The sequence below is a fragment of the Tachysurus fulvidraco genome, chromosome 15 (assembly GCF_022655615.1).
Source record: "Tachysurus fulvidraco isolate hzauxx_2018 chromosome 15, HZAU_PFXX_2.0, whole genome shotgun sequence".
Classification (NCBI taxonomy): Eukaryota; Metazoa; Chordata; class Actinopteri; order Siluriformes; family Bagridae; genus Tachysurus; species Tachysurus fulvidraco.
In genome coordinates, this window is record NC_062532.1 from 6,093,546 (window position 1) to 6,110,882 (window position 17,337).

The 17,337-nt window shown below is 40.6% G+C and overlaps 1 protein-coding gene across 1 annotated transcript in view; it reads right to left on the bottom strand.

The window, feature by feature from the left end:
- Positions 1 to 2,790: 2,790 nt before the first annotated feature.
- ankrd50 (ankyrin repeat domain 50) overlaps positions 2,791 to 17,337 on the bottom strand; it is a 30,879-nt gene continuing 16,332 nt past the window's right edge. The window contains exons 4-5 of the mRNA XM_027171830.2: positions 5,523 to 9,076; positions 2,791 to 5,421 (exon numbers count right to left, since the gene is read on the bottom strand). Coding sequence (XP_027027631.2) covers positions 5,526 to 9,076 — 3,551 coding nt within the window. The 3' untranslated portion in view covers positions 2,791 to 5,421; positions 5,523 to 5,525. The remainder of the gene's footprint in view (positions 5,422 to 5,522; positions 9,077 to 17,337) is intronic.

Genomic DNA, 17,337 nt, shown 5'->3' on the forward strand with positions numbered 1-17,337 from the left:
ACCCTGGACGGAGTGCCAACCCATCACAGGGCACACACACACACTCATTCACTCACACACTACAATTTTCCAGAGATGCCAATCAAACTACCATGCATGTCTTTGGACCGGGGGAGGAAACAGGAGTACATGGAAGAAACCCCCGAGGCACGGGGAGAACATGCAAACTCCACACACACAAGGCGGAGGCCGGAATCGAACCCCCAACCACGGAGGTGTGAGGCAAACAGGCTGCTTCAAATTATATAATTTGGTCAATTATTTTTCTAGCAAAATTTCATTTGGCTTGAAAGAATAAAGAAAAAAAATCATGAATGAAGAGTAATTAAACTAGCTGTTCGAGTAGAACAAAAGTAAGAGCACCCTATAACAGGAGTTATAATATATGAGATAGTGTGTGTCTGTGGTAGCTGCAGTGGCTGAGTTGCATTGCAGGTATATGGAAATATGAAATATGGAGCGACTTGGTTTAACAAATTAGAAATCAAACTGCTTTTTAATTCTAAACAAACAATTACATAATCTCAAGCAGATTAGATTCGATTGGAAACTTGTTTACTGACCTTCCTCGCCCAGGAAAAAAAAACTAATAAGAAAGCTTTTGATTAATGCCGTACTGTGTCTGGAGGCATCTTATCCATACCGAGACCCACGCACACACCTCCCACTATAAACAACCTAGAAATCTAGTCATACAGATAAATAAATAGGTGAATCATTGGTTGCTATGTGCACAAGTATGGGTGAGATTGTCTGGAAGGGTTTAAAAAAACAAAAAAACAAAAAAAAAAACAGAGATTAATCAGATGGAGATATGATCTAGTTCAGAGAGACAGGCAGGGAGAAAGAAGAAGAGATGTCCAGAATAAAAGCAACAGAATCAGGGTAGAGTCAGACAGGCAGAAAGGATGCAGTGAGGAAAAGGGAGGAAGGAGAGAGAGAGAGAGAGAGAGAGAGAGAGAGAGAGAGAGAGAGAGAGAGAGAGAGAAAGAAGAAAAGCTGAAGAAAAATAAGGAGTAAGTCAGACAGAAGGAGTGAGAGAGCGAAAATTCCACATGTGCAGTTACTGAAGATATCTGTAGGTCCTTTTAAGCTGTTTCTGTTTGTGTGTTTTCATGCGTGTGTGTTTCTTTGTGTGTGTGTTTCTGTGTTTGTGTGCACGCGCAAGCTAAAAAACAAAGACACTGTCCTCCACCTGTGTCTGACCTGCAGCTATTGTGTGTGTGTGTGTGTGTGTGTGTGTGTGTGTGTGTGTGTGTGTGTGTGTGTGTGTGTGTGTGTGTGTGTGTGTGTGTGCGTTTGCAGGGGAATGAAGTTCAGAAGGTGAATATGCTGTCACTGTGCAGTGTGTTATCGCATCAGCATGAAACTCTTGTTACACACACTCCTGTTTGTTTTTCACACACACACACACACACACACACACACACACACACACACACACACACACACACACACACACACACACACATCTTTATCACATTTTTACCTTGTCTTAACAAGTCACTTATCCGTTTGTCTCTTTTTATTTCTCACACATACCCCCCCCAACCACAAACACCTTTTAAGAATGGTGCCTTTTATAAAGCCCTGAAAAAAGCCATTCATGCATTCGTAAGCATTGTACGATGCACACACACACACACACACACACACACACACACACACACACACACACACACACACACACACACATATATATATATTTTATAAAGCAATGGTGGAGATGTTAAGAACGTTCTGTGACTTTGTCTCTGCTTTGTTATGGCTTCATAAATCACGTACATAAACCTTTAAAAAGTCCCATTACGCAGAATAGAAACTTATGACACTTATGAAACATGACATGAGGTATTAAAACCTCACAAACAACTTCCCGAACAACACACTCACAATCACCAAATATTGCATCTAAATTTATTGGGCTTGCATTTTTAATTTTGTTAACCAAAGAGGATTGTAAGGATAAGCCAGGATGTGTTGATAAGCACTCCGGTTTCCTCTCCCCGGTCCAAAGACATGCATGGTAGGTTGATTGGCATCTCTGGAAAATTGTCTGTAGTGTGTGAGTGTGTGAGTGAATGAGAGTGTGTGTGCGTCCAGGATGTATCCTGCCTTGATGCCCGATAACACCTGAGATAGGCACAGGCTCCCCGTGACCCGAGTAGTTCGGATAAGCGGTATAAAATAAATGAATGAATGAATGTTGATAAGCAGTGTATCTGTGATGTTTTGGGACTGTTTTGTGGTTGGTTAATCAGGGGATTTTATATTCACCCCAAAACCTGTTTGCCTCTTGCAGGAGATTCTGTCTTGACTAGAGATAGAACTTAGGACAAGACAATGAACCAAAAATGTAGTGTGTATTCCCAAATGTTTCTGGGCCTAACCGTCACACCGTCACATATCTACATATTGAACATCCCATGCCAGCTGATGTCAGCTACATTTGATCCTCGTGTCTGCATTGGTTTCTTCTCGGTTTCCTTGTTTCCTCCAACCTCCCATTAACATCAGTAGGTAAACTGGCTATGCTGAAATGTTCTAATGTGTGTCTGCATGGTGCACTATGATGGATTGATTGGTGTCCTTTGGTAGGATTAGATTTGATGTGTCAGAATAAAAGCAGCTCCTAAAGATGTAAAGATTAATCTCCCAGCTTTAAATATCACCTACACATGTGCTACTATATAACACGTTTATATATACATTTTTCCAAATGGCCGATTTATTCTGTGCATATACATCACCGTCGTCAAAAGACGGACCGACTCAAGGAGAACAACAAGCTTCAGCAGTAAAGCAAATATGTTTATTAAGCACTTTAATATACGTCAGAAAAAAAAATCACCTTAATATGATACAAGAAAAAAAAAAAGTACATGGTCAAGCTATTTACAATCTCCATTCTCACAATTCTTTCATCAGACCCAAAGGTTGGGATATTACACAGAATAGACCGAGACAGACAGACAGACATGCAGGGTGAAGGAACAGAAAAAAATAATAAAGCAACACTGCAGGTCAACAGATGGCTTAACATTTCTGAATACTGTGTAGAGAATTCCTTTTTCAAAAGAGTCTCTCTCTTTCTTTACCTTAGTTTGAAAAGCTCTTGTTCAGACATCCTGAGCTTTCAAAGGTCTTATTATTATCGTCTATTATTATTTTCTGCTTTTACCTTTCTTTTATTCTTTAGCTCTCACTGCCAGCAGCTTAAACCAAGCGCTATATACACTGGACTCGTACAGGTTCACTCGCTCTCCTGGTACTGTTTCAGCTTTGGCATAACGAGAACATATTACAGAGATGATGCCCTAAAACCCAAACTATGGATTAATTTGATATGTTAATCGACATGAAAATTTCCAGCCTCTTTGTCATGTTTGTTTTTCATCAGTTTAATATTTTGACAAAAAGACATTTTTTCTATTTCATCGGCTTTAGCGTAATGATAGAGAATCGTCCCATTGACAGTCGATGCCTAGACATAGATTTACAAATGTATTTTTCATATTATAAGACGTTTATTTGAGAAAATAAAACCTATATGCGGTTTCCTTTCAAAAGTCTAAGAAAAAGATTAAGGAATAATGTGGTGAACAAGGTGGTAAAAACCCGAAATCAGCGTCTGGTGTACAGTGTTTATTTCCTAAGGGTTGCATTGTAATTATAAGGCTTACCTAAATTTGCAATGATGATTTTATCGTTCTTAAATCTCGACCAGTGCTTCACACAGATTTTACGAAACTTTATTAAAATTATTAGCATTTACAATCTTGTTTAAGTCTCGAGTAAGTCGCAGGATCTTTCAAATACATTTATGAAGAAATGTTAAGCTGAGAATTTTAATGTAGGCGTCATTTAGAGTTGATGTAATCAGGGGTGGAAAAAAAACAGTAGTCCAGGCACTGAACTGCACTTTAAAGATTTTCCTTGACAGACAGGATATGTCCAGCTGTGATGAACCAGTTGGCTGAGGCAAATAAAGCTAAATAATGGCATCAAATCAAATCAAATCAAATAAAAACAAACCAAAAACAATAGTAATTTGTGCTTGCCATGATGATGTGTGTAAATAAATTCACTTCCTCTCGGATGGATATTGTATAACATGTTATTTGGTTGTATAGACTTGTACAGAGTACATTCTCAAAAAGAAAGTCTTATAGTCTGGAAAATTTTCAGGGGGGGGGGGGGGATTGAACCTACAGTCAATTTTTTTTATTACACAAAACCTTTTTTTTCCATTTCCATAGATAGCACCAAATTCTATTCATGTTTAAATATGACTGTAAATAATTCAACTTAATAATAAAGGTTTTTTTGTTAAAAAAAAAAGAAAAAAAAAAAAAAGAAAGAAAGGTCCCACAGGGACTAAATAAAAATACAAGGCAGAGTCACATAAACCCTCAGCCTCAGGGCATTGGTAATACTACAATAAACAAGATTAAAAAAAAAAAAAAACTAAAGTAAGAAAATGTAAGTGAGAGAGTTAAAAAATAATCGTAATAGCAAATAAAACTTGCACAGCACCATGAAATAGTATGACAACTAAAAGTGGCTTGTTTTCCCCCAAAATAAATATGATTGAATACACAGAAGGGGAGTATGTTGTATCTGCCATTACTACTGAATGTATACTGACTGACTTTGTGAAAGAACAGCAAGATTCTGATAGTTATGGAGGTTTTTTTTTTTTGATAATTATTTTTTTCCAGAGTGAAATTCTTAATATTTTCCTTTATCGGCTGATACATTTGACTTGTTTTATACAGGTAGAAAAGTGATAAACAAAAACACGGAACCGATTTAAAACAACAACAAAAACTAAATAATAAGACAATAAAAAACAAAACAAAAAACAAGCACCATACAAATGAAGGAAAACAAAAAAAAACAAGATTAAGTGATTAGTTTTTTTTTCTCATTTCAGAAAAAATAAAAAAGTGCATAGATGGCTTATTAAATAGCAATACATTAAATTAAAAATGATGGTGTGCATGAATATGAGTAGGCTGTAACATCGGTAGGCACATAGATATTCAGTTCATATTATTTACCATATGCTGCAAACAGGATATTTCCCTAAGGTTTCCACAGTTTTTTTTTTTTTCCCATTTCTTCCTCCTCCTTTTTTATACTAAGCTGAGGTGTTTTACTGAGGGCTGAGTAGCAATGGTTTCTGGGAGCATGTTTGTACGCTGCAGGATTTAAGTGCCGATCTGGGATCAGTTCCTTTCTGATCATTTCGTGTTGTATTCCGATTTATTAGGATATAATATCGGATTCTAGATCGAGCACTTTCGATCTAAGTATTTTTTTTCCGCATACAACCCCTGATATATATTTTTCCCGATGAAAACAGCTGCTTTGGCACATTCTCCATAACATCTGGATGAGGGTTTCGGTTTAAGATGCCTGAAACAAAATTGTTTGTTATTATTCAGTTGGGAAAACATAGTGTGGGCAACACTAACATCTTAAATAAAATGAAGTTTAGGTCAAGTGCTTGCACTTACCAGTTATAATGGTGTCTCTTTCTTATAGTTGAACCCAGGATCTGATCCTTCAATCTGCAGTTTCAGAGCTTGTTTAAGGCTTAATTCAGACTCCCCTAATGGGTAGTTGTCAAGAACTTCCTGATGTCTCCTGTTATGCACAGTTCTGGGTACTGAGACTCTCCCTAAATAGACTTGATTTCCCTGTAGGTGATAGTTAGGGTTGGTCATAATCCCATTTCTTTTCTTCTCAGCGCAACTCTGCTGTTGTATATAATATGGCTCCTGCGATTGGCTAGAGTCCAGGGTGTTGGAGCCACCTAGCACAATCTTGCAATGAGGATCCTTTACTGCAAAGTTGGAGACTGACTTGTTGAGAGCAACTCTTTTATCAAATTGAGTCATCTCGTATTCCAAAACCTGACCATGTGGAAGGGCACCGCTGTTTTTAGATTTCTTCTTATCTGCAGATCCTTCCTTTCTTGTGCAATAGTTTGTCCCATTTCCACTCTTCCCTCCTTTAGAGGACTTCAGACCTGGTTTCACTTGACTCCAGTCATATTCACTGCTAGGTGATCCAGGCTGTGGGCCGATGGACTTTGTGGTCGAAGTAGGGGAAACTATAGACTGTCTGCTGCGACTTCGAGGCAGAGAGTGCTGCTGTATTTGCTCTGTAAAGCTAAGTCCATGGAAACTATCAATGGGCACTGTCTGTGCTGTCGAGGTGGAGGAAGTAGTCCGCAACGATGAATTCTTTGAGCTTTTCAGGGAATTATTGGAAAGGGAGGATTTCTGTCTGTCCACTGTGGAGTCTGGAGATTCAGAGGGTGAGCTGAATGCATGAACGGGCCCATTAGATAAACCTCGAACAGACGCTTGAACATCTCCAGCTCCTGTACTGCCAGAACTACTGGATTTGATAGTAAGTGACTGCATCTTTCCTGTAACTGACAGTGGGGTCTTCTGCTCCATAGTATGTATAGGTGATGGATTGCAACCATTCAGACTAGTGGCACCATATTTCTCTAGAAGCTTGATGATCATTGCGTGGCCTCCTTTGGCTGCCACCCTCATGGCTGTACGACCAAACTGGTCTGCATGGTTTGGATCTGCGCCATGCTCAAGAAGAATCCGTACTACATCGATGTGACCTTCTTGAGCAGCAATGCCAAGTGCGGTGGCTCCCTGATTGCAAGTGTGATCAACATGAGTGCCATTGTCAATCAAAAACTGGACAACTTTCATGTGACCTTGCCATGCAGCAGACTGAAGAGCAGATCGCTTTTCATTGTCACAAGAATTCACATCTGCATGGTAGCTAATCAGCAACCTCACCATTTCCACATGACCCTGCCAACAGGAAACATGAAGTGCTGTCCTGCCCTCAGTATCACTTGCCTCTACATTCGCTCCATTTTCTAAAAAATACTCAGCCATGCCTAGCTGATTTTCAAGCGCCAGTATGTATAAGGTCGGGCGGCCATCGGCGTCTTTGTAGTCTATGTCGGCTCCATGACTCAGCAAAAGCTCAACAATATCTCTGTGTCCTTCCATGGCTGCAACTCTAAGGGAGTTTCTTCCATCATACCCTCTCTGATCACTGCAAGACTTATTCTCCAGAAGGATGTGCACGCAGTCATAATGTCCCTCCTGAGCAGAAAGGATCAAGGGTATGCGTCCATCATTGTCAACCTCTGAACATCGAGCACCTTGTTCAATGAGGGCATCACACACCTGCCTATGTCCCTCAAATGCTGCCATGTGCAAAGGTGTCCAACCAGCATCATCTCTGTGATTTTCATCAAGGCCTCTGTCCAGCAGAGTTCGGACCACCTCTACATTCCCTTGAGCAGATGCAATGCTTAGCACAGTCCTCCCTTCACTATCAATACTGTCCACGGCTGCACCCCAAAAAAGCAACGTATTGACAACAGAAGCATGTCCCATGGATGCTGCAGCAAGCAAAGGAGTTCTTCCATTATTGTCTGTATGGTCAACATCTGCACCTCCTTCTAAAAGCAAATCCACTACATCGACATGCCCTTCATAGGCAGCAACCAGAAGCGGAGTCATGCAATCTTTATCACAGTGGTCCACTTCTGCACCACGATCTATCAGAAGACTAACCACCGAGGCGTGGCCTCTGCTAGCAGGGACACAGAGGGCCGCAACAGACAGAGCTGTCCGTCCATCAACATCCTCATGGTTTACCTCAGCACCATGGTCCAGCAGGTGCTCAACAATCTCTCTGTGTCCCATGTAGGCTGCCGCAATGAGTGCGGTCCTTCCTTCATTATCAGCCTTGTTGACTTCTGCTCCATGCTGTAAAAGGTTAAGGACAATATCCTCATGACCTCCCCATGCTGCAGCTCGCAGTGCAGTTCTGCTGTCTGCATCTGCACAGTCAACCTTAGCACCTGCATAGAGGAGTGCTGATACCACTTCAGAGTGACCCCCCCAAGCTGCAGATCTTAATGCTGTCCACCCATCATGATCTGTATGGTTGATGTTTGCATCACAGCCAATCAGGCAGTTAACTACCTTGGTATGTCCTTGTCTGGCAGCAAGTGTGAGTGGTGTCTGTCCATGGTTGTCCTCAAGTTCCATATTGGCACCTCTGGAAATGAGCAGATTAACCACATCCAGATTGCCACTGTACGCTGCATTAGCCAATAGAGTCCGTCCACTTGGGTCGCTTTGGTTAACCGAGGCACCGTTGTCAAGCAAAGTGCGGATAGAATCCTCTCGCTCCAGTGCTTGCTGAACAATGCACGAAGCATGATCATCCTCATTGCTGATGTGAGCTCCAGCTTTGACCAGAAGCTGCAAAACCTCCTGCTCTTTGGGAATGGATGTAGAGAGAGAGTCTTTTGCAGGTGTGCCGTTCCACACCATCCACAGAGCCAGGTTAAAAGGTTCAATCTGCAGGTTGGAGTTGATCAAGTGAAAAGCAAACTCCTGCACCTCCAGAGGTTTGAGCTGTTTGGCTCTACACGTATAGCTCATAGCCATCATGCGGTGACCCTCAGCAGCATTGCAAAGGTACTTCTGAGTGCAGTGCTTAACATCAAGTAGCCACTCTGCAAAACTGTAGTGGAAAAGAATCTTGGTACCTCCAAGCCCATCCACAAGCAATTTGGAAAGAATGTCCATCTTTTTCTGAAACTCCTCCATGGTCAGAGTCATGTTTTTAGTCCAGACTGCGTGATACAGCTCCTTCACTGTCAAAGGCCTGCATGTGGCCAGAATGACGTTCAAGATGGGTTGTACTTTGGCAAATTGTTTTCTGACAAAAAGTCTTTGACAGAGCCACAGGTAGAGTCCGTTTAGTGTCCCCGGGATGTCGCGGATCTCACGGAGCATGATGAAGTTATCAACCACGCCATCCAGGACACGCTCCAGGTACAAGAAACAACCACTGCTCTTAATGTGGAGCTGGTTCAACATTTCTGCGGTCTCCTTGGTCAGGTGTTGCCGTAGTGCCTCTTCTTGGTCCAGCCTATGCAGGATGTATTGCTGAACATCCTTAACAATGTAAGCTTTGCGTAGGTCATCCAGACTGATTTTGCGGAAACCTGCAAAAAAATAAAAAAAATGAGAAAGAAAGAAATGTGTTCTTTTAGTGTTCTTTCAGTTTAAATGTCCTCAGTTACAGTTTACCAGAGACCCGGTGCAGTGTATTACACAAGGTCTACAAGAGACTGGAATCTACTGGAATGATCACTGGAATAAACACAGTATATTTCATACTAAACATCACATTGTAACTTTGCATTCACCCAATGACCCCTCTGGCCAGCTGGATTCTAACAGTTTCCACATGTATACCCAGAACTCCGATGTTAAATTACGCAAACACACAAATATATGCAAACATTACAGTACTAAAAGCAGCCCTTCCAGGCCAGACAACACGGTCATGCACAATGTACAAAACATGGTTCCAGTTCACCCTTAAAGGATGAAAGGTCTATTTATATAGCAGGGATAAATGGAATTTTATCTTCTCACACAAAATAAACAGCCAACAAGCTGTAGAAGTTCCTGTAACCAAACCATGAAACGCGAAGGAGTCTGAACAGTTCCTAGTTTTACTATACTTGCTAAAGATGCATTGAGGAAAAGCCCTTCACTATAAACCCTTGTGTTTAGTAATCAGTATTTGCAGGAACAGAATCACCACAGTAGGTCATCTTGTGCTTGATAAGTGCAAGTTCCATAATTTTATCTATGGCCAGGCAAAAGGAAGGAACAGTTTCCCTTTGGAAGCACATCTCAGCACGTCTGGAAGCCCGAGGTCAATTGAGGCATTTACACATAGATTTTATTTACTGTTCCCATGCTAGCTAGCTCAAGCTGGGGGAAAAAAAAAGCAGTGCATGCAAACTCCTACAGATCAGCTAGCATATTTCTCAGTCTTTATCCAGATTGTGCTGCTGGGAAAGCAATGAAAGGAATTCTTTGTTTTTAATTAATTGTGTGTGTGTGTGATAAAGTATCAGAACTGTTATATTATCTGCCAGAAAGGCAGATCTTAAGCTGAGCATTTTAGCCTTAGATCCGGTTAATTAAGACCTTTAAATATGATGGTCAGTTACTTTGACTTAAAATGGAACCGATACTAAAGGACATGAATAAAAAAAAAAAAAAAGAAGATATATGGTGTCATGAGTTTTGCATAGTAGCTCTTGGCAAAGCAAAGGCTTCTAAATTATTTTAAAAAGTACAGAAAATATGTAAAAAAAATCGATGTATGTATCTGTGAAAAAGATTCTGAACATTTTCAGCAGAATGGACTGTGTTTACTGTCTTGTTAGCAGTTGTTTTTGCAATTAGTTGGGTATTTTCCATGACACGTCCCATCGGACTGCATCCATTTCCAGTCTCATTGACCTAGACCTCCACCTCAACCCAAACATACACACTGGCCGTTCATGGGAGAGAGGGTCTGGGTGTTTGTCTCTGGGAAGAGGAAGAGGCCTTCTAGGGGAAAGAAAAGGAGGTGATGCTTGATGGCTGACCCATAATCCACATTGGCCCGCCGGCTTGTTTGTATAAAAAAAAAAATTTCCTTGTCTGTTTGAAGATGCTGTCTGTATGTTTCGTTTGGAAGTCTGCCATGAATTACATGGTTCATAGATTTAAGAGAGGATTGAAACATTCAAAGAAACAAAACAATATATATATATATGACCAAATATAACACCGATGTTATGAGACAACAATGTCAATCCGAGACACTTCTAAGCCAGCGACACAGTGTGTTATGTTCTTAGCTGGATACCATAAACCAAAGATGCTGACCTACAATTTCCACTTGAGTCATCTACCGCGCCACACTAATTCATGGATTACAGGAGGCGTCTGAATTGCACTTAAAGCAGTCTGATCCTCGTCACATCCATGCTGAAGATGTCCAGCCTTTTTCCACACTTTCAACCGCTGAAGAATTTAATGGCATTAGACAGAAGTCGTCCAACTGTGCAATCTTTCTTTTTATTCCACTAAAAGCTTTCACAATGTGCAATTTGATGTGATTTTTCTTCCTAGAACATAGATCTGTAAGATGATTTAGAAAGTGCTGCTCTGTTAATGGGTGTTCTTTAGTTCTTTGCCTACAATGAAGCTTCCAAATGAACCTTTTCCTTATGAGAGTGCATTTCAAATACTTCTTTTACTTCCTCTGTCTAGCTACCTTGATAGGAGAATTAACATACGGCAGACAGATTTGGCTTATTTTAATCTTTTAATGCACTGCAGCCGGCAGGAACTAACTAGTTTTTTTTTTTTTTTTTAGATGTTTCCCCAATGTTAAAGTAACTATAAACGAATGCATGTTTTTTTATAGGGAATTAAAAAAATCTAATCGATGCTTAAAACCCTTAGGGGCTTCTTACACCTGGTCACTTCATGAGTTGTCTGTGATCCGATAGCTATCCGATCGTAAAAAGACCAGGTCTAAATGCCCTCCGAAACGTTTTCGAGACAGATATAAATCCGATCGTTCAAACCCCTTCAGGAGGTGGTCTGGACGCATTTCAGATGAAATTGGACAGGTGTAAATGCATGTGGTTGTTCAAGCCACATACGTCAGCGCTATACTTCTCCCAAACGGAAGTACGTCACTCGCAGGTGACACGTGAGTCGTGCATCGCACCAGAAACAAATATGTTTTCCCACCAGCGCTGGCTGGTTGGGTCTTAAAATGCACTGCTGCCGCCAGCGAAAATGCAGCAAACAGTAAATGATGTTTTTTTGTAGCAACCACATACACCAAAGCGTGTTCCATTTCAATTACCCCGGAAATGAGGTAAAATATATTTGCATTTTGGGCGGGAGTAGAAAGATCGGATCGATATCCGATTCGCCAAGACGTATTTATGTGGCCTAATGTAAATGGAACACTTTTAACAAATCAGATAGCTATCGGATCAGAGAAAACACATGTAGTGACCAGGTTTAAAAAGGCCCTTAGATTTTAAGATGAGACGTAATCCAAGTTACTACACAACTTACTTTCTGACTTTAATGCTTTAAGACGCAGTTTATCCTTTTAATCTTTGTGATGATGAATTTATGTGACGACTTAAGGACTCTACAGTCAAAACAGTGTGTTAATAACTTGATGAACTGGAATCATACTACAATGTGAAGTCAAGATTATAGCTCTCGTAAAGTGAACTATAAATACATAAATAGTCTGGAATGAAAGAGTCCTGTTGTTTTAATGCACCTGAAGACACAGCTGACTAACACACTCATACAGACTGAGACAGGTGAATCCAAAACACTGTCTGACTCACATGATCAGAAGAGGAGGACAAAGCGCGACTCATCCTACAGTACCACGTTCGTCCTCCACACGCCCTCGCTGTACTACTGAATCATCAAACACCGTGCTGTAATTATACTCGACTCGCTCCAGGCTTTACATGACATCAGCTTACATGCGGGGTGGTCCGTTCCGAACACATGAAGCCCACACCGGGGATGTTGAAAAGTGAACACCCACAAGAGCCATCTGTAAGTCTGTAAGTTTGCTTCAAACTGAAGTTTTGAAAAGGAATTCTATCCAAGAGTCCTGAAGGGGAGACTGAACGATGGACATATTGTTGCGATGTTACTTTGTAAACGACAACACAAAATACGGTACTGTTTACCAGTAAATTGGATTTTGGTGTAGATCTGGCAGCCCTCCGCAGATGTTCGAGTAACACGAATGCGTTTCCTTTTACGACTCATATGTGTAAAGTCTCCAGTGCCAGACGGGAAGCTGCAACTTACGATATATATACAGTACAGACCAAAGGTTTGGACACACCACCTTTTCAACAGGACAATGACCCCAAATACACCTCCAGGCTGTGTAAGGGCTATTTGACCATGAAGGAGAGTGATGGGGTGCTGCGCCAGATGACCTGGCCTCCACAGTCACCGGACCCGAACCCAATCGAGATGGTTTGGGGTGAGATGGACCGCAGAGTGAAAGCAAAAGGGCCAACAAGTGCTAAGCATCTCTGGGAACTCCTTCAACACTGATTTCAGGTGACTACCTCTTGAAGCTCATCAAGAGAATGCCAAGAGTGTACAAAGCAGTAATCAAAGCAAAAGATGGCTACTTTGAAGAACCTAGAATATGACATATTTTCAGTTGTTTCACACTTTTTTGTTATGTACGTATATAATTCCACACGTGTTAATTCATAGTTTTGATGCCTCAGTGTGAATCTACAATTTTCATAGTCATGAAAATAAAGAAAACTCTTTGAATGAGAAGCTGTGTCCAAACCTTTGGTCTGTACTGTATATTTATTTATTTATTTATTTTTAGGGGTGGCACGGTACATGAAAAAACACCCGAACCGTTCGGTTCGCTTGTCTCGGTTCGGTTCGTGTTTGGTTGGTTTGGAATGGTTCGAAGCATGCACGATGTAGCCCCGTGCTCAGATTCGACTTAGACAGTTTCGCGTGAACATTCTGTACATATAGACAGTAAAAGTTGAGTATGGAGTGCTGCAGAAATGGCAAGTGGAGGAGATAATGAAGGCTGCCCGGAGTTGGCGGATGCGCCAGCGTCGTTCAAATCCGGCGTGTGGGAACATTTTGGATTTCATGTTACTTACGATGACAACGGCAATAAAACAGTAGATAGAACTGCGACTGTGTGCAAGCATTGTGCAAAATGCATTCAATATGCTAATGGCAACACTTCTAATATGTCAGTTGTGTTAACATGATTAAACTTATGCTTGACTTTATGATTATGGCCTTTGCTATTGTTATAGCCTCATTATATTATGTTATTACATTATATTATATATTTATGTTTCAAATATTTGGACTTGTTTAAAAGACAGAGCTTGTAAGAGTTCCTCTCTATTTCTTTAATTTTTTTTTTTTTTGTAAGAGCTACACTGAAGTTGGCAGATTGATAAATGCGAGTTCCTGTAGAAATAACAACACACATTCTCCTTTTTTTTTGCCAAATAAACGAAAAGCATGTCATCAAGCAAGCAATGTCTTCTCTCTTGCTGTATCAAAATCTCACCTAGCTTTTACTCAGAGATGGTCCCCATAATGTGCTTAAAGTCAAGTCAAATTCAGTTAGTGCATGATTACATTACAAAAAATGTTAATACTGTTATCCTAAATTGTGGATAATTAAGCTAATAAGCTATATATCAGATGCTGAAGGAAATTTCTGGAGTGGTGAAGTATATTTTATAAATAAAGTAAACGATAACAAAATCTTTTGACGTTAATTGTGCCTAAAATCTGATTGACATGCCCTCCTTTGTGTAACACAAAATAGATGGCAAATAAATCAAATTTAGGGTGGAATTTAAATATCTGACTCAAGACCAACAACGTCAATAAACATCAACATTGTCACATTTGTTCACACGCCACATGGCCAGTGGACAGAAAGATGTACTCAGATTATCGCAAGGTTCTGAAAATCAGCTCAAGTTACTATTAGTCCTAGTACTATTAATCCTTATCCTTCAGCTGACATGTTTAAGGCAAACTTTATCATCAATATTTTAAAATCACTTCGCTTGGATGTTTACACCGTAGGCGTAGACCTTACTCTGACCTTAATGAAGAAAAAAAAAAATCTTGGCTCTTTTACACACGTGTGCGCACACACACTGCTAGCAGCTGCTGTGCTGATTGGAATGAGAGATGGAGTTCGGTGTGTTTAGCCACACCTGCTGCTGTTTAGGCAAAAGGATCCTCAGATTTTGCGCTACACACAGGCACTGTTCAACCCTCACAGTGATCAGATGACAAACCATAGACAGACGCTGTGTGTGTGTGTGTGTGTGTGTGTGTGTGTGTGTGTGTGTGTGTGTGTGTGTGTGTGTGTGTGAGAGAGAGAGAGAGAGAGAGAGAGAGAGAGAGAGAGAGAGAGAGAGAGAGAGAGCCATAAGGGATCTCAGTCTTGGATGTCAGGGTAGCATTTGGAAGCAGCAGCATCCCAAATGGACCTTGTTTTTCTCAACAAGCCATCTCAAGGCCATCAGAGCCAAAATGAAAACAGAAACATTATCTCTCTCTCTCTCTCTCTCTCTCTCTCTCTCTCTCTCTCACACACACACACACACACACACACACACACACACACACACACACCTCCTTTCTGGCATCTGTTACACACGAATACGTGGACAGACAGTCGGAAAAAAAAAATAAAAAATCCCCTTCACTTTATTGTATCGGTTTCCAAAACGTTAGAGAGTCACACTGCTCTAAAAAGTCAGACGAGTCCTAAAGCTCTTCTGATTGGCTGAAAGCAGCCTAAACAAAACTACTGGTGCACAGATTGGTGTTTGGACATCAACATCTAACACCGTGTTTTGTTCCAACGAGGGCTATTCTGACAATGCGCTTGTTCTAGTGTCTTTACTTAACATTTATGGAAGGAGTCTCCATTGTCAGCGAGGACTGATTTAGAAGTCCTTAGGATTAATGCCAAAGCTGTGACCATGGCAACAATAAAAAAAAAAAAAAAAGAAAAAAAGATGTGACTTTGTTCTCACATTGAAGCCAACCATTTAAAGTATTTAGAAAATGCAGTATATTTAAAGGTGATAATTTGAGAGAGAGAGAGAGAGAGAGAGAGAGAGAGAGAGAGAGAGAGAGAGAGAGAGAGAGAGACAGAGAGAGAGAGAGAGATTTATTAAAAGAGAAAAGACTGAGAAGGATAGACAAAGAGTTGAGTGACAGAGAAGGACGTTGGCGGTGACAAGGATTGAGAAAGAAACAGATTGAGTGAGATGGTGATGAGAAGAAAAACATGACAAAGGAGTTGAGAGAGAGAGAGATGCAGATAGACTCACTGTACAGTATTCAGATGTTTTATTATTTTATTTATTTTTTACTCTTACTGATGTAATTGCAGTGAAACAGGACAGATTTGCTCACATCTCTCTCTCTCTCTCTCACACACACACACACACACACACACACACACACACACACACACACACACACACACACACACACACACACACACACACACACACACACACACACACACCTCTTTCAATGTCCACATGCTTTATTTATCCCGTATCTTGTACTCTCTCCTAATTTTATTTCCTTACAATGTCATTTTCCGGCTCAGTTTTATTCCATCTGTCAATCAAGCTCCTTGGGGAGGGATCATCTACAATCACTGGGTTGTCTACTTGTGAGCTGTTAAAAATGCTTTGGCTGAACCATAAATATTGGCACCTTTGTAAATGCTTAAAAAAATGGTCATATCACACACACACACACACACACAAAAAAAGATTGCATCATTTGAAATTTTGTCTCATGCCATAATCAGCATGTACGCTTAATCTCTTCACGTGAGCACGGCGAGTAACCGTAGCGCATAGTAATTCACGTAAACCTGGCAGTGTTCGGGATTTGCTCAGCATGGCTAGACAAACACTTTGCTTAATCACTTGTTTTTCCACAGGTTTTGTGCTTGGCTTAAACACTAAATCCTTTTAATAAAAGCCCTTTGTGTGTGTGTGTGTGTATATGAGAGAGTGTGTGTGCGCAAAAAATGTGCTCTGTTTCAGCAGCACATATGGATTGCCAAAGCTCATAAATCAGCGTGTATCATCATCGATCATGCACGTGGATAATACAGTAATCATCTTCTCTACTGTTTCCATTTATGCTCAATTTCAACAGGTGTGTGTGTGTGTGTGTGTGTGTGTGTGTGTGTTCCAGCAAAACGTCTGCAGCTTAACATGCACCTGCACATTTATTCACCTAATGTGAGAGTGCCATGTAGCTTAAAACATCACCTCCTCCGTGACACACTGGTGCGCTTAATCTCGCGCCAATACACTTTTATTCCATGCCAGTCACAACTAAAGCATATTTGATAACCTGTTATTAAGGACAGGCGCTGGCTTGCCTAACATAAGACCACAAGATCGCAGTCAGCCATTACTGCAGCGTCACTGGTGCAACACCTAGTGTAGGCTTCATTCGGCCGTTTTGGTTTCAATTTCCGACTAAACCTAAATTAAAAAGGATTACTGTTTCCATTAAGGCTAATATCAGGTCTTCCTTAGCTTCTTCTCCTTAGCTAATCTAACGCGGTGCTTTTGAAAACGGAAGAAAGCAAAAGTAGTTCCAACCTCAAACGTTTCAGTTTCTTTGTTCACACCTGATTAGAATTTCTGGTTCATTTGAGGCTTTATATTAGAATTTGTTTTATTCATGTTCGGTATTGAATGTCTTTGTGATATCACGCTCCACACTGGTGCTTAATACTGTATAAAGCTGTATATGGAAGTAGATATTAACCTACAAGGCGCTATATATA